At 36.3% G+C, this 23,482-nt stretch overlaps 1 protein-coding gene across 1 annotated transcript in view; it reads left to right on the top strand.

Moving 5' to 3' along the window:
* Window positions 1–23,482, top strand: part of ERICH2 (glutamate rich 2) — a 132,008-nt gene that overhangs the window by 53,070 nt on the left and 55,456 nt on the right. Inside the window, exons 4-7 of the mRNA XM_074236519.1 lie at window positions 7,698–7,734; window positions 15,673–15,706; window positions 15,915–15,960; window positions 16,143–16,179. Coding sequence (XP_074092620.1) covers window positions 7,698–7,734; window positions 15,673–15,706; window positions 15,915–15,960; window positions 16,143–16,179 — 154 coding nt within the window. The remainder of the gene's footprint in view (window positions 1–7,697; window positions 7,735–15,672; window positions 15,707–15,914; window positions 15,961–16,142; window positions 16,180–23,482) is intronic.

The raw sequence follows: 23,482 nt of genomic DNA, 5'->3' as shown, positions 1-23,482 counted from the left end.
CCTCTCAGTTGTCCTAAGAGGAATACAATTCTCAAGAGTACTTTAGTCTTATTGACTAATTTTTTTCTTAGTTTTTTCAACTAACTTTTTTCTTTCAGTTTACCTTTTTATGCATCTCTTGAGTTTTGTATTTGAAAATCAATTTTTTTTTTTAGATTTTTGAAAGGCAAATGGGGTTAGGTGGCTTGCCCAAGGGCACACAGCTAGGCAATTATTTAGTGTCTGAAGCCAGATTTGAACCCAGGTACTCCTGATTCCAGGGCCGGTGCTCTATCCACTGTACCACCTAGCCACCCTGAAAATCAAATTTTCTGTTCATCTTTGCTGTTTTTCTCAGGTATGTTTGAAAATCCTCTATTTCATTGAAAGTTAAACCTTTCCCATAAAAGAATATGCTGAATTTTGATTCTTGGTAGTAATTGATTCTTTGCTCTCTAGAATATCATATTCCAGGCCCTCTGATCTTTAAATATTGAAAGTGAGAAATTCTGTGTAATTCTGATTATGATTCCCTGATATTTAAATTGCTTCTTTTTGGCATCTTTAAGTATTTTCTCATTTATTTATTTTCTCATTTAAAATTCTGAAATTTGGCTACAATATTCCTTGGACTCTTTGGGATCTTTTTCTGAGGGTGATTGATGGAATATTTCAAAACCAGTAGAGCAATTTTTCACAATTTCCTGCATGATATTATCTGATTGTGGCTTTCAGGTCATAAATTAGCTTTGCTGGATCTATTTATTAGGTCAGTCATTTTTCCTAAGAGGTACTTTCCATTTTCTTCTTTTTTTTCAGCCTTTTGATTTTGTTTGATAGAATATCGTAGTCTCATAAAACCATTAATTTCCATTGGTCCAGTTCTAATTTTTAGAGTTTCGTTTTCTTCAATTAGCTTTTGTGTTTTCTTTTCTAATTGGTTAATTTTGCTTCTAAATGAATTGTTTTTTTTTATTTGGTCAATTTTACTTTTAAAGTTATTATTTTCTTCAGTCAATTTTTTCATAATGACTCATTTCTTTCCTACATTTTTATTTTTCCTCCCTTCTTTGGTTTTTAAAATCCGTTTTGAGGGGGCAGAGCCAAGATGGCAACAGGAGAAGAGCCTCTCTTAGGTGCTCTCTCTCTATATATATAATATTTCAAAACTCATAAAATATTGACTCAAGCTAAATTTTCGAGAGACAAAACCCACAGAGGGATCCAATGAGGCAATTCTCTAACCCAAGTAACCTGGAAAACAGTGGAAGGGCTCCACTCCATGAAGTTAGGGGGCAGCCTGCCAGAGTGAAGGAACTTCAGCCTCCTGGAGGCAGCTCCAGTGTGCTGGGGGCTGCAGCTCAGGGAAGTGGGGGCAGTTTCCTGACCTATACCCCGGGAGCATGAGGCACAACTTGGAAGATCAGAAGGGGGACCTCTGCCAGAGCGAGCACATGAAGCCCAGTCCTCAGGATACTCAGCAAGCAGCATGGCCCTGGCAGCCCAGAGGCAGGAACTAGAAGCAGGCAGAGCCAGTAAGCAGGAGCTCCCAGGCAACTGAACCTTGAGTACTCAGCATGCCCAAGGTAGGGGAGTGGAGAGAGACTTCTGAGATTTGTCCTCTATACCTGGAACAGGACTGTGGGGCTCTGACCACATTCAGATCCTGCTAACAGTCTAGGACCCCCATAGAACAGCAGGCCCCCCCCCCACCTCAGTCCTGTGGCAGAGGGATGTGCTTGTGGTCATTCACAGACCAGGAGAGAAGACAGAGCTTCACACATGGAGATCCTTGTATGGGGGGGGGGGGGGTCCCAATAATACTCAAAAGCTCAGGAAGCACCCCAAAACCAGGCACAGGCTGGGGAAATGAGTAAACATAGAAAAAAAAAGGAACACCATTGAGAAATACATTGTCTATGATCCCAAGAAGGATCAAAATACTCAATCTGAAGATGAGGAAGTACAAGCTCCTGCATCTAAAGACTGCAAGAAAAATGGAAATTGGGCTCAGGCTATGACAGAGCTCAAAAAAGATTTTGAAAATCAAGAGAGATAGAAGAAAAAATGGGAAAAGAAATGAGAGAGATGCAGGAAAGACATGAAAAAGAAGTCAGCAGTTTAGTCAAAGAGATCCAAAAAAGACGCTGAAGAAAATATGTTAAAAAACCATCATAGGTCAAATGGATAAAACAGTTCAAAAAGTTATTGAGAAGAAGAATGCTTTAAAAAGCAGAATTGGCCAGATGGAAAAAGAGATAAGAAAGCTCTCTGAGGAAAACAAATCCTTCAGATGTAGAATGGAACTAAAGGAAGCTGCTGACTTTATGAGAAATCAAGACACAATACTTCAAAACCAAAAGAATGAAAAATTAGGAGAAAATGTGAAACATCTCATTGAAAAACAACTGATGTGGAAAACAGATTCAGGAAAGATAATTTAAAAATTATTGAGATACCTGAAAGTCATGATCAGGAAAAGAACCTTGACATCATTTTTAAAGAATTCCTACAGGAAAATTGTCCAGATATCCTAGAAGCAGAGGGCAAAAGAGAAATTGATAGAATCCACTGATCTCCCCCAGAAAGAGAACCAAAAAAAAAAAAACAACCCCCAGGAATTTTATAGCCAAGTTCCAGAACTCCCAAGTCAAAGAGAAAATATTACAAGCAGCCAGAAGGACACAATTCAAATATCATGCAGCTGCAGTCAGGTTCATACAGGACTTAGAAGCAACTACATTAAAGGCTCATAGGGCTTTGGAATATAATATTCTGGAAGGCAAAAGAGCTTGGAATGCAACCGAGAATCAACTATCCAGTAAAACTGAACATCCTCTTCCAGGGAAAAAGATGAACTTACAATGAACCAGGGGAATTTCAAATGTTCCTGTTAAAATGGCCAGAGCTGAACAGAAAGCTTGATCTTCAAATACAGGATTCAGGTGAAGCATAGAGAGGGGAGGAGAAGAGTAAAATATGAGATACTCAATGATGATGAACTGAATGTATTCCTACATAGAAAAATGATACTGGGGGAGGCTAGGTGGCACAGTGGATAGAGCACCAGCCCTGGAGTCAGGAGTACCTGAGTTCAAATCTGACCTCAGACACTTAATAATTACTTAGCTGTGTGGCCTTGGACAAGCCACTTAACCCCATTTGCCTTGCAAAAAAAATGATACTGACAATACTCATAAGAAACTTCTCACTCAATAGAGCAGGTAGAAAGAGCTTTTATAGTTGAAACACAGGAGAGAGATGAATTTGAAGATATAATATATTGTAGAAATGGAGTCAATGGATAAAAGGTAAATGTAATGGGAGTAAGAGAAAGGAGAGGTGGAATAGGCTAAGATATTTCATATAATAAGATTTTTTTTATTACAATGAGCTATTGACATGATATGGAAGGGGGAAGGTGAGGGGGGATGAGAGAAACTTCACTCTCATCAGAGGTGGCTCAAAGAGGAAACAGCATATATACTCAATGGGGTATAGACATCCAGAATAAGAAGGAGAGAAGGGGGACAGAGGGAATGGGGAGGGATGTGAGTGATGGAGGAGAGGGTGGACTGTGAGGGAGAGTGGTCATATATAACACATTTTCTTTTTTACTTCTTGCAAGGGGCTGGGATTGGATAGCCTGTCTGGGACCACAGGGCCAGGTGGTTGCCAGGCCTTAGGGGTGGTATGTGGGCTGGAGACCTCTTGGCCCCAGGGCCAGTGATCAATCTGCTGCACCACTCAGCTACCATACAGCACATTTAGGAAGAGGGGGCAGAGTGAAAGGAGAGAGAAAAATATAGCATATGATAGTAGGGAAATACAAATAGAGGGAGTTGCGATCAGCGATGGCAACAGTGGAAAAATATGGAAGTAGCTTTTGTGATGGACTTATCATCAAGAATGTGATCTACCCATGACAGAGCTGGTGGTGTTGGAACACAGACTAAATAATAATAATAATAATAATCAGTAGTAGTAGTAGTAGTAGTAGTAGTAGTAGTAGTAGTATTTTGGGGGGGTGTTGCAGGGCAATGGGGTTGGGGTGGCTTGCTCAGGGTCACACAGCTGGGTGATTGTTGGGTGTCTGGGGCCATATTTGGGCTTGGGTGCTCCTGACTCCAGGGCTGGTGCTCTGTCCACTGAGCCACCTAGCTGCCCCTATTATTATTATTTTTTTATTTTTATTTTAATTTTTTCCTCTTTCCTTTACTTTATTGCTCATGAGGGTGTTTATTTGGGGGGGTGGTATAATGTTTACTCTTAAACAAGAATATTTTAGTAATGTATAAAAAATCATTTGTACAAAAATAAAATAAATATAATTCAAAATTTTTTTTAAAAAATCCTTTTTGAGCTCTTCTAAGAAGTATTTTGGGATTTGAAACTAATTCAGAAAACATGTTGAGGTTTCACATGTAGGTTATTTTTTCACTGCTTTCTTCCTCTGAGATGACATTTTTATTGGACCTAACAATTGTAGCTTTTTATGGTTATAGCTTTTGTTGTTGGGGGGGGAGGGTTTGCTCAATTTTAAAGTTGATATCTGCTCCTCGGGCAAAGGGGGCACAGTTCCAATCTTTTTGTCCTGGGGTCAGGGATCTGGTCTCTGGTTTACTACTTGTCTATCACATTTCAGGTGCTCACAGTTTGTTCCCAGTGTTACAGTGGTCCAACTCAACCCCTCCTTTTCACCAGTATACCTGAGGTTCAAACTTTGTCTTCTGAGATAGGATTGATACTCTCACTGCTGATCTGCTACACTACTGTCCTGCTAGTCCAGAACTGAGCTGCGTTGTGGCTAAGAAGCCTCCAACTGGCTTTCCAACTCTTCTACCTTCACAGGGCTATACTCAGTGGTGGGATTCAAATAAATTAACAACTTGTTCTCTAATCTAATAACATTTTAAGTATACAAAAAGATATACTGAAAGGTATTTTAATATTTAATGCATTCAATACTCAAATAAGAATAATAAAAGAGGTGCACAAAACTAGATTATGTTATATTACTCACAGTAAGCAAATGTATCCTTATGGAACAAACAGTCACATGACCACAGCAGCCAATGATGGAATATATGCAGTACCAAAACATTCTATCTATTCTAACTTTTTCTTTTACTTCCATAACTTCCAAAATGAGTGATGAAATCTATATTTCTCTTGGCTCATTACGTCCAAGCTTTCTATTTGTTTCACTGTTCAGGGAACACTAATGCACTCATAATATCTTGGGAGAATTTTGGGCATACCACAAAATGGAAACAAATGATTGCATGTCACCTCTGGTTGTTTGGCACTTTTTTCTCTTTATATTATATGTTTGTTTACTGAAGTAAGAAAAAATGAGGGGCTTAAAATGTAGTATTTCATCAAAATGAATAAATAAATATTACAAGCATAGTTCCATCAATTTTTTTTTCACCTGTGGACAGAATGAACTTTACTACGGGTGCTTAGAAAATGCTGTTGCTCAGATGAATGTTAAAAAAGAGAATGTAAATTTGTGATTTCTACATGATGCCCAGGCACCCACCTTAGAATCTTGATTACAAGTGTCATTTTAAAACCAATTCATTGAACTCAACATAAAATTAGGTACTGGTTCTGCTGAACTGATGTGAACTGGATGAATCCCACCACTGGCTATGCTGCTTTTTACCCATGTGAGACAAACCTTTAGTGAAGTTCCATTTAAAGTTCCATCTTGGTTCTACTCCCAGAAGTCTTGGAATCCTAATTTTTTAAGGAATTATTTGCTTCAGTGAATTTTTGTACCTCCCTTTTCAATTGACCAATTGAACTTTTTAAGGCTTTCTTTTCCTTGTTAGCTTTTTGTACCTCTATTATTATTTGACCTAGTCTGTTTTTTAGGGTATTTTCTTCTCTATTTTTTGTTTTCTTTATTAAACTGTTGACTCATCTTTCATGAGTTTCCTGAATCATTTTTATTTCTCTTCCCAATTTTCCCTTTACATCTCTTACTTGATTTTCAAAATCTTTTTCAATTTTTTCCAAACCTAAGATAAATTCATATTTTTCTTGGAGGTTATGAGTTTGGGAGCTTTAACTTTGTAATCTTCTGAGACTGTGTTTTGATTGTCCATGCCACCATAGCAACTTTTTAAGGTCAAAAAATTTTTTCATTGTTTGCTCATTTTTTCACTCTATTACATGATTTTTAACAATTTGTTAAAATAGGACTCTGCTTCCAGGGTGGGGGGTGCAATGTCCCAAATTTCAGCAGCTTTGGGCAGCTTTATTCCAGAGATACATCTAGGGACCTACAAGTGTTCAGTTCTTCCAAGTTCTCTTCTAAGGAGAGGTGAATTTATTACCTCCTGGCTTGTGGCCTGGTCTGTGAGTGATCACAAGCACTCTTTTCTTTTTTTTCTGCCTTGGAACTATGATGAAGGTCTCTGCTCTACTGTGACCACAAGCTATGGTGTGCTGTGACCCAAATCCCAGGATGGGCAAAATAACAGATTTCTGCCTCAGAGCTAGCAGAGAACCTTTTTGTCTCCTTCTAACCAGTTGCTTGAATCCCTTACCATCTGTGTCCTGAGAGTTCTGGAAGAGGTCATTGCAGTTATTGATTCAGAGGCTCCCAAGGCCTGTTCCTAGTTTGCCAGGGCCCAGTCTGCCCTGGGCTGTGTTTTATTCTCATTCATGTGCAATAGACCTTTTCTACCGACCTTCTAAGTTGTTTTTAGAGTCTGTGGGTTGAGAGGTCTGGAAACTGCCATTGCTATTACTGCTTCAGTTGCTCTGAGGACTGCTCTTGGTTTGTCATGACTGGCTGTGCTGGTGGTACCTGTGCTGGACCCTCTCTGATTTTCCTGCTGACCTTCTATTTTGTCTTGGGCTGGAAAATGATTTCAGTCTGCCTTTTTAGGGGGTTTGCTGCCCTAGAATTTGTTTAGAGTAATTATTTAAAGATATTTGGATGGATTTGAGGGAAAAGGTCTGTTGAGTCCCACAATCTGGACTCTGCCCCTCCCTCATTTCTTACATAGGCTTAATCACTGAATGGACATTGCCTCAGTCAAACTGAGATCTGGGAAAAATCTTAGTTTAAAAGGCCATAGTACCTGAGGCCACCTTCAGTCTTTCTGATACATATCTTGCCACAGAACCCAGATGGCTCCAGAAGAGAAAGTGAGTCCCCCTCAATTAAATCCAATTTACTTGCATGTCATTTCTGATGTCATGATTCTGTAGCTCCCAAGGCCTCCTGCTGGTTTTCTAGGACCTAGTCTGCCCTTGACTGTGCTCCACTCTCACTCACATGTTACCTTTTCTGCTGACCTAAGTTGAATCATGGTTTTCTTTGAGAAGGAAGGACAAACAATACCACCATCTGAGGTGTACATATCCCATTTTGGCGATTAGAGTCTAGAAATATGTTTAAACTTTTTTATTTGGTGAGCCAGACCATGTTTTAATATAAAAGCAGTTAACTTAGATCATACATCAAAATATGAAAACATAAAGTTGTTGCTTTTCTTTCGATTGTTATAGTTTCATATGCATTACAGCAGAAAGCAAATTTTAGTACATATGTTAAAATGGGTATTACAAAATATAATATAGGAAGTATAACATGGAACTCTAAATGGAATATGAAATTTATAAAGATTAGATTTAATTTATTTTATCTTTTAGCTTAACAGAATCATATTTTTGTTTTTAATTTAATTTCTCTATAGGTGAAATGTTTTTGGAAGCTGGATTGACAATTTCAGGGTAAGAAAAATAATCCCATATGACAAATTAATGTTTTAAGACAAAAATGATAAGAGGGAGCAAGGTAGCACAAGGGGTAACTAGACAGAATTAGGGGATAAAATCCCAGATCTGGATTCAGGAAGACCTGAGTTCAAATCCAGCTTCAGACACTTACTAGCTATGTGACCTTAGGTAAGTCATTTAACTTGTTTATATCAGTTCCTAAAATTATAAAATGAGAATAATAATAGCCACTACCTCCTAGTGTCAATAGGACCAAATGAGATAATAATTGTAAAGTGCTGAGCATACATAGTAAGTACTATGTAAATGTTAAATTATAATAATGATATTACATTTTTTTTAGATTTGGAAAAGTTGCTTGGGAAAGTGGTTCAACAGAGCCGAATAATATGGTAGTGATATCACATCTTCAGCTTCTCTCAGAGATTGTCAGAGGATATTATTTTATACTCGGGATCATTTGATTTGAGATTATGACTCTAAATGCAGCATAGTTTCCATTCAGAATCTAAAGACCATACTGCGGACTTCAGTGAGAGAGTCAAGATGTCAGAAAAGAGGAAGTACACAGACTTACTCTCCCAACATTCTATCCCAAACAACTTTTAAATAGGACCTCCAATTACATTCTGGAGTGGTGGAACCAAAAAAATAGCCTGACAGCTTAGGAGGTTGAAAGGAGAGTACATGACAGGGTGAAAGCTGGCCCAGAGTTGCATGAAGGCAACATCAGTGTTGAGACTTAGTGATAGTGACAGAAGTAGCAGCTTTGGGAGCTCTCAAGGAAGAGATGATAAGGGGAATCTGGCAAATGATCAGAAAGAAAATGGGGACCCCTATGTTAGCACTGGACCCCAGTCCAGATGCTGTCTGGCAATTCAATTACTTATACCCACTTTCAGGTAACAGTTCAGGGGGGGAAGAGGAGCATTTTCCTTCATGAGAAGCAAGAAATCAGGGACACTTCCTGGGTAAAGACCCCAGTACAGATCAGGAGATCAGTGACTACACCTCTCCTCTGGTTACACCATTTTGGAAGCACTAAAAATTTCCAAACCCTCTGAACTAGCTCTAAAAAAAGCAGTGTGAAAAATTTTATAGCTTGTGACAATTCCCCCTAACACTTCTTTCTCAGAGCCCAACTTGAATATGAAGTTCAAAGTTTAAAAATACACACTAGGGGCTGCTAGGTGGTGCAGTGAATAGAGCACCGGCCCTGGAGTCAGGAGTACCTGAATTCAAATCTGACCTTAGACACTTAATAATTCCTAGATGTGTGGCCTTGGGCAAGCCACTTAACCCCATTGCCTTGCAAAAAAAAAAAAAAAAGGAAGGAAGGAAGGAAGGAAGGAAGGAAGGAAGGAAGGAAGGAAGGAAGGAAGGAAGGAAGGAAGGAAGAAAGACACTAGAAAAATGAGCAAAGAAACAAAAGAACCTGATCATAAAAAGCAACTGTTATGACAGGGAAAATCGAGACACAAACTCAGGAGAAGACAATGATGTCAAAACACTATAAGCAAAGCCTCAAAGGGAAAAGAAGTGAATTGGAAATGAGTCCAGCAAGAATTACTAGAAGAACTAAAAATGATTTTCAAAATCAAATGAAAGTGGTAGAAGAAAAGTCAGGAAAAGAAAAGGGAGCAATGCAAAAAAAAATATGAAAAGACAATGTCTTAGTAAAAAGAGGATTAAAAATTTTGAAGAAAAGAACACTATAAAGAACAAATTTAGTCAATGGGAAAAGAAATGGAAAACCTTATTGATGAAAATAAATGCTTAAAAAACCAAATTGACCAAATGGGAAAAGTGATACAAAAGCTCACTAAAAAAAAATAATTCCTTAAAATTTTGTATTGGGCAAGTGGACAAGCTAATGACATGATGAAACATGAAAAAAACAATAAAATGTTAAAAGACTGAAAAAATAGAAGAAAATGTTAAATATCTCATTGGGAAAACAACTGACCTGAAAAATAGATTAGGAGAGATAATTTAAGAAATCTTGCTCTGCCTGAAAACCATGATCAAAGAAAAAGTCTAGGCATCATATTTCAAGAAATTATAAAAGAAAACTTCCCCATATCCTAGAAAGAGAGGATAAAATAGAAACTGAAAGATTCTACAAATTACCACCGAAATAGATCCCAAAATTAAAATTTCCAGGAATATTATAGTCAAATTCCAGAGTACCCAGATCATAGAGAAAATATCTCAAGCAGCCAGGAAAAAAACCATTCAAATACTGTGGGATCATAATTAAGACCATACAAAATTTAGCAGCTACCACATTTAGCTCCCAGTTCTGTCTCTAGAATTCAGCTTATTTCTACGAATGGTAATCTATAAAGATATATTAAAAACAAATTGAATTTCACAAAAAGAATATGTGGAATAAAATATATGACATATAGACTATATTGGCACTTGTTCCAATGCCCAAATTTTCTTTCTGGATCATAATTTATTTCAAAAACAACTTATTGAGTACCTCTTTTGTGTGTAGGCTACAATAACGAATGGGACATCGTCCCTGACTAAGTTTATACCACAGATATTAAACATGCACCCTTACAGCATTGAGGCTACCAAACCAGACAAAAAGTTATTGGGAAATATTCAACAAACTAAATAAAATTATATAGTTGAAATAGGTATTGTGTGGTTTTCTCAGTCAATATGTAACCCATTGGAATTTTTGTAGTATCCTTTTCTTTTTCAGTTTGCCATCACTGGGTTACACTATCATACTCCATTATTTTAAAGAAGATTCCAGTGGTACAGAGCAGAATGTGGCATGGGCTACAAGCAGGTTACGTTGTGTCATTGAGGTTCTGAAAAGTTACTTTCAGTTGAGCATATCAGGAAAGGTTTCTTGGAGTAGATAGCATTGGAGCTAGACTTAAAAGAATGGGTACAGTTTAGATAGGTAAAAATAGGGGAAAAGCGGGTTCTATACAAGGGGGAGTAACAATGTACAAAGTCATGAATATTTTGGGGTCAAGTAGTTTACTTGGACTGGAACATAGAGTACATAAAAGGGCATAGTAGAGAATAATGTAGAAAAGGTAATAAATAATATGACAAAGCTCTAATTTACAAAGTACTTTGTTCATATCATTCCTGGATGGGAGATTTAGGATAGATAACAAAGAACCTTAAATCTAATGCTAAGGTCTTTTAGACTCTTGAATCTTAAGAACAATGTGGAGTCATTGAAAACTTTTAGACAGAAAGTCTCAAAATCAAATCTGTGCTTTGAGAAGATAATTCTGGCCTTAGTGTACAGTAGGGATTGAAATGAAGAGACTGGAAATCAAGGGTCAAGAGAGGATCCAGCCTAGGCCTCAAAAATAATGAGTTCTTGAAGTCAGTAGTAGGCAATAGCTAAGAGTATAGAAGCATAAATGGATCAGGAGAACTAGACAACTAAATGATACAGTGGAGAGTGAACTAGGTCTGAAGTCAGGAAGATTCATCTTTCTGAGTTCAAGTAGGGCTTCAGTTACTTACTAGCTCTGTGCCCCTGGGGAAATACTTCAGTTCTTCATCTATAAAATGAGCTGGAGGCAGAAATGGCAAATCATTTCATTATCTTTGTCATGAAAATCCAAAATTGGGTCACAGAAAGTTGAATTGGACTGAAATTATTGAACAAAATCAATGAGAATTTAGAAGGAATGTTGATGGTTCAGGAAACAATTTAAAAAAAATGGAGAGGAAAGGGTCAAAATCTACTCCCTAGCTTCCTGAATGGGAGGAGGATGATAGCATTAATAAAGTTGGCAGAGCAAATTTGCAAGAACTGATGATGAATCCAGGTTTAGGTATGTTAAATTTGAATTACTTCAGGACCTCTAGGTGAAGGCCATGATACAGATAGAAATGTAGATTTGGAGCTAGAGAAATTGGGACAAGATACATAGAGTTTGAAGTCAGTCATGTAACACTAATATATTGACTGGGAAGGATTAAAGAGAGAGGCTGCAAAGGGAAATTTATGGGGACAATTTAGAATGAAATAGCAAAATTACCTATAGGTGGCATGCAGCTTAAGTTCTGAATTTTATATTTTCAAAAGTCCAAAATTTGTTGGGGAAAAATTTAATACGACATGTGAATATGGCTTAGGAAAAGCCATATTGCCATACTACAAAAAGATGATGCAAGCATGTATGTTGTCTTCCCCTATTAGAAATTAAATCCCTTGAGGGGAGTGTCTGTCTTTGTTTTCCTTGTGTTTGTACCCCCAATATTTATTACAGCATTGTATAATGTAAGCAAAAAGTATTTCAAAAAAAATAATGTAAAGAAAATAAATGGCTGTTCTTTAGTAATAGCCCTTCTCAAGCCAATACCAAACTATTAGGTGCTGGTTAAAAAATAGAAAAACTTATCAGTGGAACAGATTAGGTATATGCAACCCAGAAACAATCGAACATAGTAGCATAGTATTAAGAAAAATCTACCAGTACCAGCTACTAGGAGAAAGATGACTTATTTAACAAAACCTGCTGGGAAAACTTGAAAACAACCTAGCAGAAACTAGACTTAGACCAACATTTACATTATATATTTGACTCCAATGGATGCATCAATTATATATATTTTTTTAGATTTTACAAGGCAATGGGGTTAAGTGGCTTGCCCAAGGCCACACGGCTAGGTAATTATTAAGTGTCTGAGGTTGGATTTGAACCCAGGTACTCCTGATTCCAAGGCCGGTGCTCTGTCCACGGAGCCACCTAGCCACCCCCATCAACTATATTTTAAAAAATCATATCATTAAAAAAATTAAAGGATAAGGAAAGAAGACACATTTTACAGCAATAGAGATTCTGGTCCTGTCCCTTATTTTCTGGATTTCAAAAACATCTATTTTCTACTGTCTCATCCTCCTCACTTTGGAACATCCTATCACCTTGTTGTCTACTTACCTAGGAGAATCCTTCCACCAGGCCAGACTTCCTTTCTCCCATTGGCGAGTTCTTGCTGGAACCTACATTTTGTGAAGGGCCCAGATTGACCGATCTTCATTCCCTTTCAAACCCTGTTCCTCACCTTCGAGGCTTCATAATCATGCTTTCTTAACAGGTACTTTCTTCTTCAGTCCTCCCCTCTTGACCAAGCTCCATTCCTCCATTAGAATGTAGACTCAGCGAGGACAAAGGACTATTTTTGTATGGGTATCACTGTGCTTTTCACATCACAAGTGCTTAAAATGCTTCTTTCCTTTCTGTCTAATAAAATACAAAATGAAATATTTTTAGTTATATAAAACTGAAAAACTTTCCCACAGACAAATCTGTGCATAGTAAAATCTGAAGGGAAATCAGTTAATTGGGGAATATCTACATAAAACTTCTCTGATAGAACTTTTCTGATAAACTTCTCTGATAAAAATTTTAATAACCAAATGATATTGAGAATTGACAAAAATTTAAAATAATAGGAACCATTCACTAGGAGATAATTGGTCAAAGGATATAAACAGGCAAATTTTAAATTTTAAATTGTAGGCTATCAACAACTACATATAAATGTGCACCAAATCATTAATTAGAGAATGGAAGTTAAAACAATTCCTTTCTTTCACCCTTCAAATTGACAAAAATGGCAAAAGAAGACTTATTATAAGGAGTACAGGAGAACAAGCACCAATAACTGTTGGTGAAGCTGTGAATTTGCCCAACTCTTCTGAAAAGTAATTAGATCTATATCCTGAAAGTCACTAAACTCAGCAAGAGAATTATTAGGTACATGTCTCAAATAGGTAAAAGAATATTTATGCACAAAAATATTTATAGTAGCACTTTTTCTCGTTAAAAAAACAGAACTTGAAACAAAAGGTGGTTGGCAGATGGCTAAATAAATCATGGCACAATATATTAAAGAAAATGAAAATTATTGAGTCATAAAAAAATGAAGTCTGATGGATTCAAAGAAACTTGGGAAGACTTGAATGAACCAATAAAGTGAATAAAATTAGGATCAGAATTTACATAAATGTAGTGTCATAAATGAAATTACCTTTGAGAAATTTCAAAATTCTAATTGATGGAATTTCCCCTTATGACCCAGAAAATTGATAATGAAGAATGCTTTTTACTTCTATGCAAGGGAATAATGGAGAAGAGGTGCAGAAATAGACATTTGTAGATATAGCCAATGTGATTTCTTTTCCTTAACTATATTTGGGGGAATTTAATGGGTAAAGAATGTAATGTTAAAAAAGGAAATAAAAGTAGAAGCTCAATTAAACAATAAAAAATACATAAGGGAACAGAAGGAAGTTTAGAAAAAGCATTACTGAGTATTCCATTGTGTTATCAGGTTAAATTTAATATATTTAAATATATTTATATATTAAGTATATGGTAATAGATTAATTAAAATACAATTATTTTATATGAACTATACTAGTAAATATAATCTATATTAAATATACTAATAGTTAATATATATTTAAAAGGTAAGTAACAAATTTGTAGTTTCATACATAATTATTTTGTTTTTGAAAAACATTCATAATTTTTAAAACACATAAACCTTTATAGGATAAGAATTATTTTTCTTAATTAGGTTTTTACTGGGAGACAGCAGTATATATTTCTTGCACCCACTTCTAACTTGGTTAAAGAATATTGAAATTGTTTTAAAAGTTCTACTTCTAGGGTGGCTAGGTGGCGTAGTGGATAAAGCACCGGCCCTGGAGTCAGGAGTACCTGGGTTCAAATCCGGTCTCAGACACTTAGTAATTACCTAGCTGTGTAGCCTTGGGCAAGCCACTTAACCCCATTTGCCTTGCAAAAAAAAAACCCCTAAAAAACAAAAAGTTCTAGTTCATATAATAATTTTTTCCCTACAAGTCTAGGAAAGACATATTTGAATTGTACATCTTACACTATTCCTTATTAATGTATCTACATGATTATTCTCCCTGGTTTTTAGATATAACATCATTATGGAGCAGCACACTCTCTGCTTTGTTCTTTGGAGGAATACAACGGGATATATAGAAGAGCATTATGAATATGAATATGATTTCTTAGGTTATACTCACCAGGGAAAAGAAAATTTGTAGTGGAAACAAAGAGATTTGCTGCTTATTTTTGGATATTAAAATATTAAATGTTGGATGTTAAAATCTCAGGATCTTAAAGTTTAGAAAGGGTAGCTTAGCTGGACCTGGAGTCAGAAAAACTTGTGTTCAAATTTGATTTCAAACAGTTACTGTGTGACTCTGGGCAAGTTACTTAACCCTGTTTGCCCCAGTTTCCTCTTTTGTAAAATGTGTCAGAGAAGAAATGGCAAATGAGTGGGTTTTGTTTTTTTTTTTTGCCAAGAAAACCTCTAATGAGGTCGTGAAGAATTAAATAGCCTTGGAAAACAAGTTTATGAACTAAGTAAAATTCAACATTGTATACAATCATAAGGAAGGGTAGAGAAGATTAGAGGTTATCACTTCTGTTTCTTTTCTTCCAGAGAAAGTTTCAGTCAAAGTTCTTTTCTTATCACTGAAGAGGTTAGTTGTATCTCTTGAGGCATAATACAACTTTTTTTAATCCAAAAGGATGCAATTTGAACAAACTAAAATTAATATAATTATTTGGAAGCAATGAGTCCTAGTCATTCAAAACAATTCAACAAACATTTATAAAGTTTTTACTCTTTGACAGGCATTGTTTCATGATGAACAAAGATTAAAAACTCTCTGGACCCTGACTCAAAGGAGTTTACATCCTTTGAGAGTTATATGAGATAATGGAAGTGAAGTTCTTTTGCAAATCTTAAAATACTAATTAATACTAACAAAAGTTAATATGAAAAAATGGTATGCTCAGTATTTCCTGGATAAAGAGATTTGGTTTTTTAAATTATGTACTAATGATTAGGGAATTATGAAATATTCTTTTAAAATATTTTATTTTCTAGGCAGAATTGTTTAGAGAGAGCAGACATCAGTAAGGTAAGAGTAAACTTTTTAGGCTCTTCTTTAGAATTGTTTCATGGTCATCTGGTCATGTATGTGTAGATGTGCATTTTTTTACTTTATTAAAATAAGACATTCTAGTTTATCTGTTAGAAACATCTAATTAAAGGTTCTGAGTAAATATTTTCAGCTATCTCAAACTAAAATGATGATGACAATGTCTATCTCTTTTTTTCTGTTTTAGGAACCAAATAAGTATTATGGCAAATTAGAGGTGCTTAATTCAAATGGTAAGTAATTCATTACTTTAGCAGAAATATGTTTATAATAATTATCAGTTTATCAGAATTATTCAGGAGAAATATCATAAAATGACTAAATAGCTAAAAAAAAGTTAAAATGTTTGATGATCAGAATTTATATCAAAAGAACCAATATTTAAGATGCTGAGGCTATTTAACTTGTTTTTCAGAGGAAGTGATTATCGAACCAGTAGAAGCAATGTCACGGTAAGAGGGTGTCTTTGGTTGTGCAGTTGATCTATTACATGCCTCTTAAGCAATTAAAACTAGATAATGCAATCATTTCTCACTCAATTAAATTTGAAAGAGCAGAAATGCATGGAATTAGCATTTTAGTCTTTACTTCAGTTACTGTAATTGTTATTTAAATTGGAGGGCATTAAAAATGAAAAGTAGATGTTGATTTTAAAAATTGTATATACATATGTGATAATATTCACTTCAATTTACTAAATGTTGTAATATTGAATATTCTGTGATTATTTATTATTATTAACTTACCACAAAAAATAGCATCTGCTATTTGTACTCCATTCCCTTTTGACATTTCATAATTTCTTTCAGAATATGTGTATAAGGGAGTCTTTGGTATTTAAAATAAATTTGACTCAGTCTCTATTAATGTCTAACTAATAATAGCTCCACAAAAATAAAAATTGCTACCAAATATTAATCAAAATCAAACTGAGACAATGTTGAAACATAGTAGAACAACATGTTAAAATTAACATGTATCTATCTGTATATAGTAAAATGCCGTCATTTCCTGCCAATTTTGATTTCTAAGAAAATTGCAGAGGAAATGGTGCTCTATTCATTTAGAAACATTATATATGTTATATTTTTATAAAGGTCTGTTTCTGACAACTGCTATTTATTTTATTGGTAGAATTCCACCTGATCTTATTTCAACCAATAATAAAAATAAAATAAATTCTACCATTTGACTTCTTTATTTCCAAATTTAAGACTGATCTTATTTTAACAAATGGGAAAAAATAGAATAAATTTTACCTTTTTGACTTTATTGTTTATGCAAGGTATACTGTTTTTCAGTGTTAAGTGAGAGTTCAGTGCTTGGAATGCTCTCTCTTTTTTTACCTCCACTTTCTCATTTCCTAGCACTTTTTTTTAGGTTTTTTTTGCAAGGCAAATGGGGTTAAGTGCCTTGCCCAAGGCCACACAGCTAGGTAATTATTGTGTCTGAAATTCACTACTGATAGAGCTTTATGATTTTTATAATATTAGAGCAGTCTGGAACACTGAGACATTAAGTGACTTGCCCAATTCATGCAGTTAGCAAGACTTTGAACCCCTGTCTCCCAGACTCCAAAGCAATGATTCAATCTATTATTCTAGATTGATGCTCTACAAATAATTACATAAACTGTGTTAAAAAATATTCTATAGATTATTTCAGCTATTAAGGCAATGCATAAGAGTAAATATTTCTCTGCTTCATGATTCCCAAGGAAGTCATGAAGTAATGAATACCTGCTATTCAATCAATGAGGATCTCACTTTTCTTTTATTCAGTTAGATGTTAATTATCTTTTTTTAAAAAAAAGCCAAAAATGCCCCCCAAAAAATCCCCTCACAAGTGTTTTCAATCTTTTTTGAATGACATGTTGTTAAAGGTTTGGATTTTATTTTAATTTAAAGCACCAAAATTTGGTCTATGTGGCTAGTTAAACCTGGAAGATAAATATAATAACTTATAACCTCTCTTATTTTATTGTACCATGGAGGGAGAATTTTTTAAAATGAATTTGATCATTTTACAGAAATTTTATATAATTGATATATCTCTTTAATTATAATGTCTTGTCATATAATTATTTTCATATGAGAATGATAGGCAAAGATTAAGCAGTACCATTAACCAGTATTCAGAGTTGTAACAAATTTTTTCCAGTTTATATTGTTTATTTCTAAATCAGATAGATTTCAGTTTGGAACTTGGGAGAGCAGTAATGAAACTATCAATATATCTTGTTATCAAAATAATTATCTGGTTTATACTTTGACTTCTAGTTGATTGACTTTTGGTTATTTTTACAATTTCATTTAAAATAGAATAAAAACAAGAATTAATTTCATTAAAGCTTATAAACATCGAACCCCTTCTCTGAGGACTGAGAATTATTTTATATGGGTAATTATAAAATCATAGTTGTATAGCAGAATTTATCCCCATACTAATGACAAATCATTTTTTATTTTGTTGCTTAACATATTTTAATTAAAATATTCTTGAGAAGCAGATAAGAATTGACAAGCAAACCTTACATGGCAACAACAAAATCCTCTCAAACAATAGCTAAGATATCCTCAGAAAAGTAAGTTTAAATGATTTTGTTTTCTATTTTAGGCCCAACTTTGGAAAAAATTAGTTTTTAAAAGTTACAAAATGATGAACTTTTTTAGGTGTTTTATCACCTTATGGATGATCTAAATACTTTTTAATATTCCTTTATAAATATCTATAAAATTATAAGGAACTGGGGCTGAGCCAAGATGACAACAAGAAGGGATCAAGTCTTAGGAGCTCTCTGATAAAACTCATAAACTAAGGACTCTAACTAAACTTTCGAGAGACAGAACTAACAGAGGGACCCAGTGAGGCAGTACTCAAGGTAACCTGGAAAAGAGCAGAAAGGCTCTGCTCCTCCCAGTCAGAGGGGCAGCCGCCAGAGGGGTGGCCCACCAGAGCCAAAGAACTTCAGCCTCCCAGAGGCAGCACCAGGGCGCTGGGAGCCCCAGCTCACAACAGCAGGGGAGTCTTCTGAGCTGTATCCCGAGGAGCACCAGGCACAAAGTGGGGGAACAGCGGGGGACCTCTGCCAGAGCGAGCACATGGAGCCCAGACCTCAGGGCACACAGCAAGTAGCTTGGTCTTTCTACAGCCCAGATATGGAAACAGAAGCAGGCTGAGCCCGTAAGCAGGAGCCCCCAGGGCATGAGCCCATTGAACCTAGGGAGGGGAGTGAAGAGAGAGAGACTGCACTTCTGTCCTCTGCCCCTGGAACAGAACTTTGGGGCTCTGAACACATTCAGAACCTGATCACAGTCTAGGCCCCCCATAGAACAGCAGAGCCCCCACCTACCTCAGCCCTGTGGCAGAGGGAGGCTCTTATGGTCATTCACAGACCAGGAGGGAGGACAGAGCCTCACACACTGAGACCCTTGTGGGAGTGTCCCAAAAACTCAGGAAGCACCTCAAAACCAGGCCCAGGCTGGGAGAATGAGCAAGCAGAGAAATAAGAGGAAGACTATTGAAAAATATTTTACAAATGAGCCCAAGAAGGATCAAAATACTCAGTCTGAAGATGAGGAAGCACAAGCTCCTGCATCTAAAGACTCCAAGAAAAACAGAAATTGGGCTCAGGCTATGACAGAGCTCAAAAAAGACTTTGAAAATCAAATGAGGGAGTTGGAAGAAAAACTGGGAAAAGAAAGGAGAGAGATGCAGAAAAAACATGAAAATGAAGTCAGCAGCTTAGTCAAGGAAATCCAAAAAAATGCTGAAGAAAATAGCATGCTAAAAAACAGCTTAGGTCAAATGGATAAAACAGTTCAAAAAGTTATTGAGGAGAAGAATGCTTTAAAAAGCAAAATTGGCCAGATGGAAAAAGAGATAAGAAAACTCTCTGAGGAGAACAAATCCTTCAGACAAAGAATAGAATTCAGGGAGATTGATGAATTTAACAGAAATCAGGAATCAATACTTCAAAACCAAAAAAATGAAAAATTAGAAGAAAATGTGAAATATCTCATTGAAAAAACAACTGATATGGAAAACAGACTTAGGAAAGATAATTTGAAAATTATTGGAATACCTGAAAGTCATGATCAGGAAAAGAGCCTTGACATCATTTTCAAAGAATTACTACAGGAAAATTGCCCTGATATTCTAGAAGCAGAGGGCAAAATAGAAATAGAGAGAATCCACGATCCTCCCGAGAAAGAGATCCTAAAAAACCAGCCCCCAGGAATATTATAGCCAAGTTCCAGAACTCCCAAGTCAAAGAGAAAATATTACAAGCAGCCAGAAGGACATAGTTCAAATATCGTGGAGCTACAGTCAGGATCACACAGGACTTAGCAGCAACTACAATGGAAGCTCGTAGGGCTTGGAATACAATATACCGGAAGGCAAAATAGCTTAGAATGCAGCCAAGAATGAACTACCCAGCAAGGCTGAATGTCCTCTTCTAGGGAAAAAAGATGGACTTTCAAGGAACCAGGGGAATTTCAAATGTTCCTTTTAGAATAGCCAGCGCTGAACAAAAGGTTTGATCTTCAGATACAGGACTCAGGTGAAGCATGGAGATTGGAGGAGAGGGGGGAAATATGAGGGACTTAATGAGGATGAACTAAATGTATTCCTGCATAGAAAAATGACACTGATAATACTCATATGAACCTTCTCAGTTAATAGAGCAGGTAGAGGGAGCTTTTATAGTTGAAGCACAGGAGAAAGCTGAATTTGAAGATAAAATGTGTAAAAATGGAGTCAATAGAAAAAAAGGGAAATGGAATGGGAGAAAGAAAAAGAAGAGGGGGAATAGTCCAAGATATTTCACATAATAAGATTTTTTTTATTACAATGAGCTATTGCAATGATATGGAAGGGGGGAGGCAAGGGGGAATGAGGGAAACTTTGCTCTCATCAGAGATGGCTAGGAGAGGAAACAGCAAATATACTCAATGGGGTATAGACATCTGGAGTAAGAAGGAGTGGGGAGCAGGGGGAAGGGGTGGGGATATGAATAAAGGAGGAGAGGATGGACCATGGGGGGAGAGTGGTCAGATATAACACATTTTCTCTTTTACTTCTTGCAAGAGGCTGGGATTGGAAGGCCTTCCCAGGACCATAGGGGCCAGGTGGATTCTGGGCCTAAGGGGTGGTATGGGGGCTCAGGGCTTCTTGGCCCCAGGACCAGGGATCTGTCTGCTGCACCACTCAGCAACCCTACAGCAGAGTCAGAGTGAAAGGAGAGAGAAAATATAGTACATGGTAGTGGAGAAATAAGAAAGGAGGGAGTTGCGATCAGCAATGGCAACGTTGGAAAAATATGGAAGTAACTTTTGTGATCCACATAAAGAATGTGATCCACCCGTGACAGAGTTGGTGGTTTTGGAACAAAGACTGAAGCACATTCTTTTGTTATTATTATTTGGGGGAGGGTGCAGGGCAAGTGGGTCTGGGTGGCCTGCCTGGGGCCACATAGCGGGGTGATCTTTGGGAGTCTGGGGCCAGATTTGGACCCAGATGCTCCTGGCTCAAGGGCCAATGCTCTGTCTGCCACCGAACCACCCCTACTATTATTACTATTTTATTTTATTTTGGGTCTCTTTTTTTCCTTCATTTTGGTTTTTGCAGGGCAGTGGGGATCGGGTGGCTTGCATGTCACACGGCTGGGTGATTATTGGGTTTACGAGGCTGGATATGGGCTCGGGTGCTCGTGGCTCCAGGGCTGGTGCTTCGTCCATTGCGCCACCTGGCCATACCTACAATTATTTTTAATTTTTTTAATTTTAATTTTTTTTAAATTTTTTTAATTTTAATTTTTTTCTCCCCCTTTAGCTTTTTTCACCCAAGCAAGTCTATCTATATTCATGGGGGGAGGGCTATTTTGTTTACTTGTAAACAAGAATATTTTATTAATGTAAAAAAAATTTGTACAAAATTAGAATAAAAAATAAATAAATAAAGAATTTAAAAAATTTAAAAAAAGAAAGGATAAACCAAAATAAAAAATTATAAGGAAATATCCTTGTTTTTTCAAGACTATAAGACATTTGCAGATAGTTAACCTGTCTTCAGATCTGGTAGCTTTTAATAACCATAATAGTTAAATATTTCAAGTACCTGAGTTTATGAGAGCAGATTCTTCCTCCCCAAATTAATCCCTCTAACCTCAAAAATTAATTATTTGAGGGGCGGCAGGGTGGCAAAATGGATAGAGCACCAGCCCTGGAGTCAGTAGTACCTGAGTTCAAATCTGACCTCAGACACTTAATAATTACCTAACTGTGTGGCCTTGGGCAAGGCACTTAACCCCATTTCCTTGCAAAAACTAAAACTAAAAAAAAAAAAAATTAATTATTTGAGTTCTTGTGACCAACTGTTGATAAAATTCTCTCTGTTTAGCAAGTCTAATCATCAGATAACAGGTAGACATGGACTTTCTCCAGACCTGTCCTAATGAACAGAATGAATAGAACTTGGCAGAACTTTCCACTTGACCAACATATTGAAAACCAAGATTTGACACACTGAGGCATGAGAATAGGTCTTTATTCTAAATGATCCTCAATATAATTCTTCACTCATTGTCTTGTATACACTATACCCACAAAAGTTACCATATTATAGAAGTATAACACACACACAGACACACACACACACACACACACACACACACACACACACACACACACGCCTTTCTACAGCTTTGAGGTATAGTAAAATAAAGACTAGAAAGAAGAATCAAGACTACATTCTTTTCCTTCTCCCAAGACAGGTTTGATTGTATTGATTTACTCACCTCCTCTTACCTATGGTATTTCCTTTATTTTGAAATTTTACTTTGTTACTTAAGTAATGTGCTGTAACAAATGCTAAACTATTTATATTCTATTAAAGATAATAATTCTAGAGTATTGTAGAGTAATGAAATATTTGTTTCAGACTGAACCCAAAAGCCTGGGAGCTCATCTGAAACAATTAGACAAAAATAGAAGAGTGGTATTGAACTGATAGAAACCTTGCAATGCCGGGTTTTTAGAATTCTCTAGAAATAAAATTGTAAATTGCTATGAATAGCAGACTTTAAGAAAATAAAGGTAGATATTTTTTCTTCCTTGCTATCTTTTCACTAGCAGCAGCCCTTTGCCATGTCTGACTTTGAAAGATAAACTATACCTTCCTTGAAAAGGTGGAAAGTGGGGACCGCTAGGTGGTACAGTGGATAAAGCACCAGCCCTGGAATCAGGAGTACCTGGGTTCAAATCCGGTCTCAAACACTTAATAATTATCTAGCTGTGTGGCCTTGGGCAAGCCACTTAACCCCATTTGCCTTGCCAAAACCTAAAAAAAAAAAAAAAAAAAAAAAAAGATGGAGAGTGGTTGCTTGGAAAGGGACAGTCAAACTCCTAAAGAAGAGACTTACTAAGGAAGCTCCACCCACATAAATAAAGAAAGAGGGTGTTTTATTTTCTTTTTTATTGTTCCCTCTATTTTTTCAGTCCTGATCCCATTTGGGTTTGGTTTTTTTGTTTTGTTTTGTTTTGTTTTTTGACAAAGATACTGGAATGATTTCCCTTTTCTTCTCCAGTTCATTTTACAGATAAGGAAACAGAGGTAAATAGGGTTAAGTGGATCTCTCAGCTTGTAAGTGTCTGAGTTCTGATCTGAATGCAGATCCTCCTGATTCTAGGTTCAGCCCTGTATCCTCCTGCTCCACCCAGCTGCCTCTATAAGTTGTATTAAATGCTCATAGAT

The sequence above is a fragment of the Macrotis lagotis genome, chromosome 1 (assembly GCF_037893015.1).
Source record: "Macrotis lagotis isolate mMagLag1 chromosome 1, bilby.v1.9.chrom.fasta, whole genome shotgun sequence".
In the NCBI taxonomy this organism is placed as follows: domain Eukaryota; kingdom Metazoa; phylum Chordata; class Mammalia; order Peramelemorphia; family Peramelidae; genus Macrotis; species Macrotis lagotis.
The sequence above is the reverse complement of the archived record's forward strand: the minus strand, read 5'-3'. Positions and strand labels throughout refer to the sequence as shown.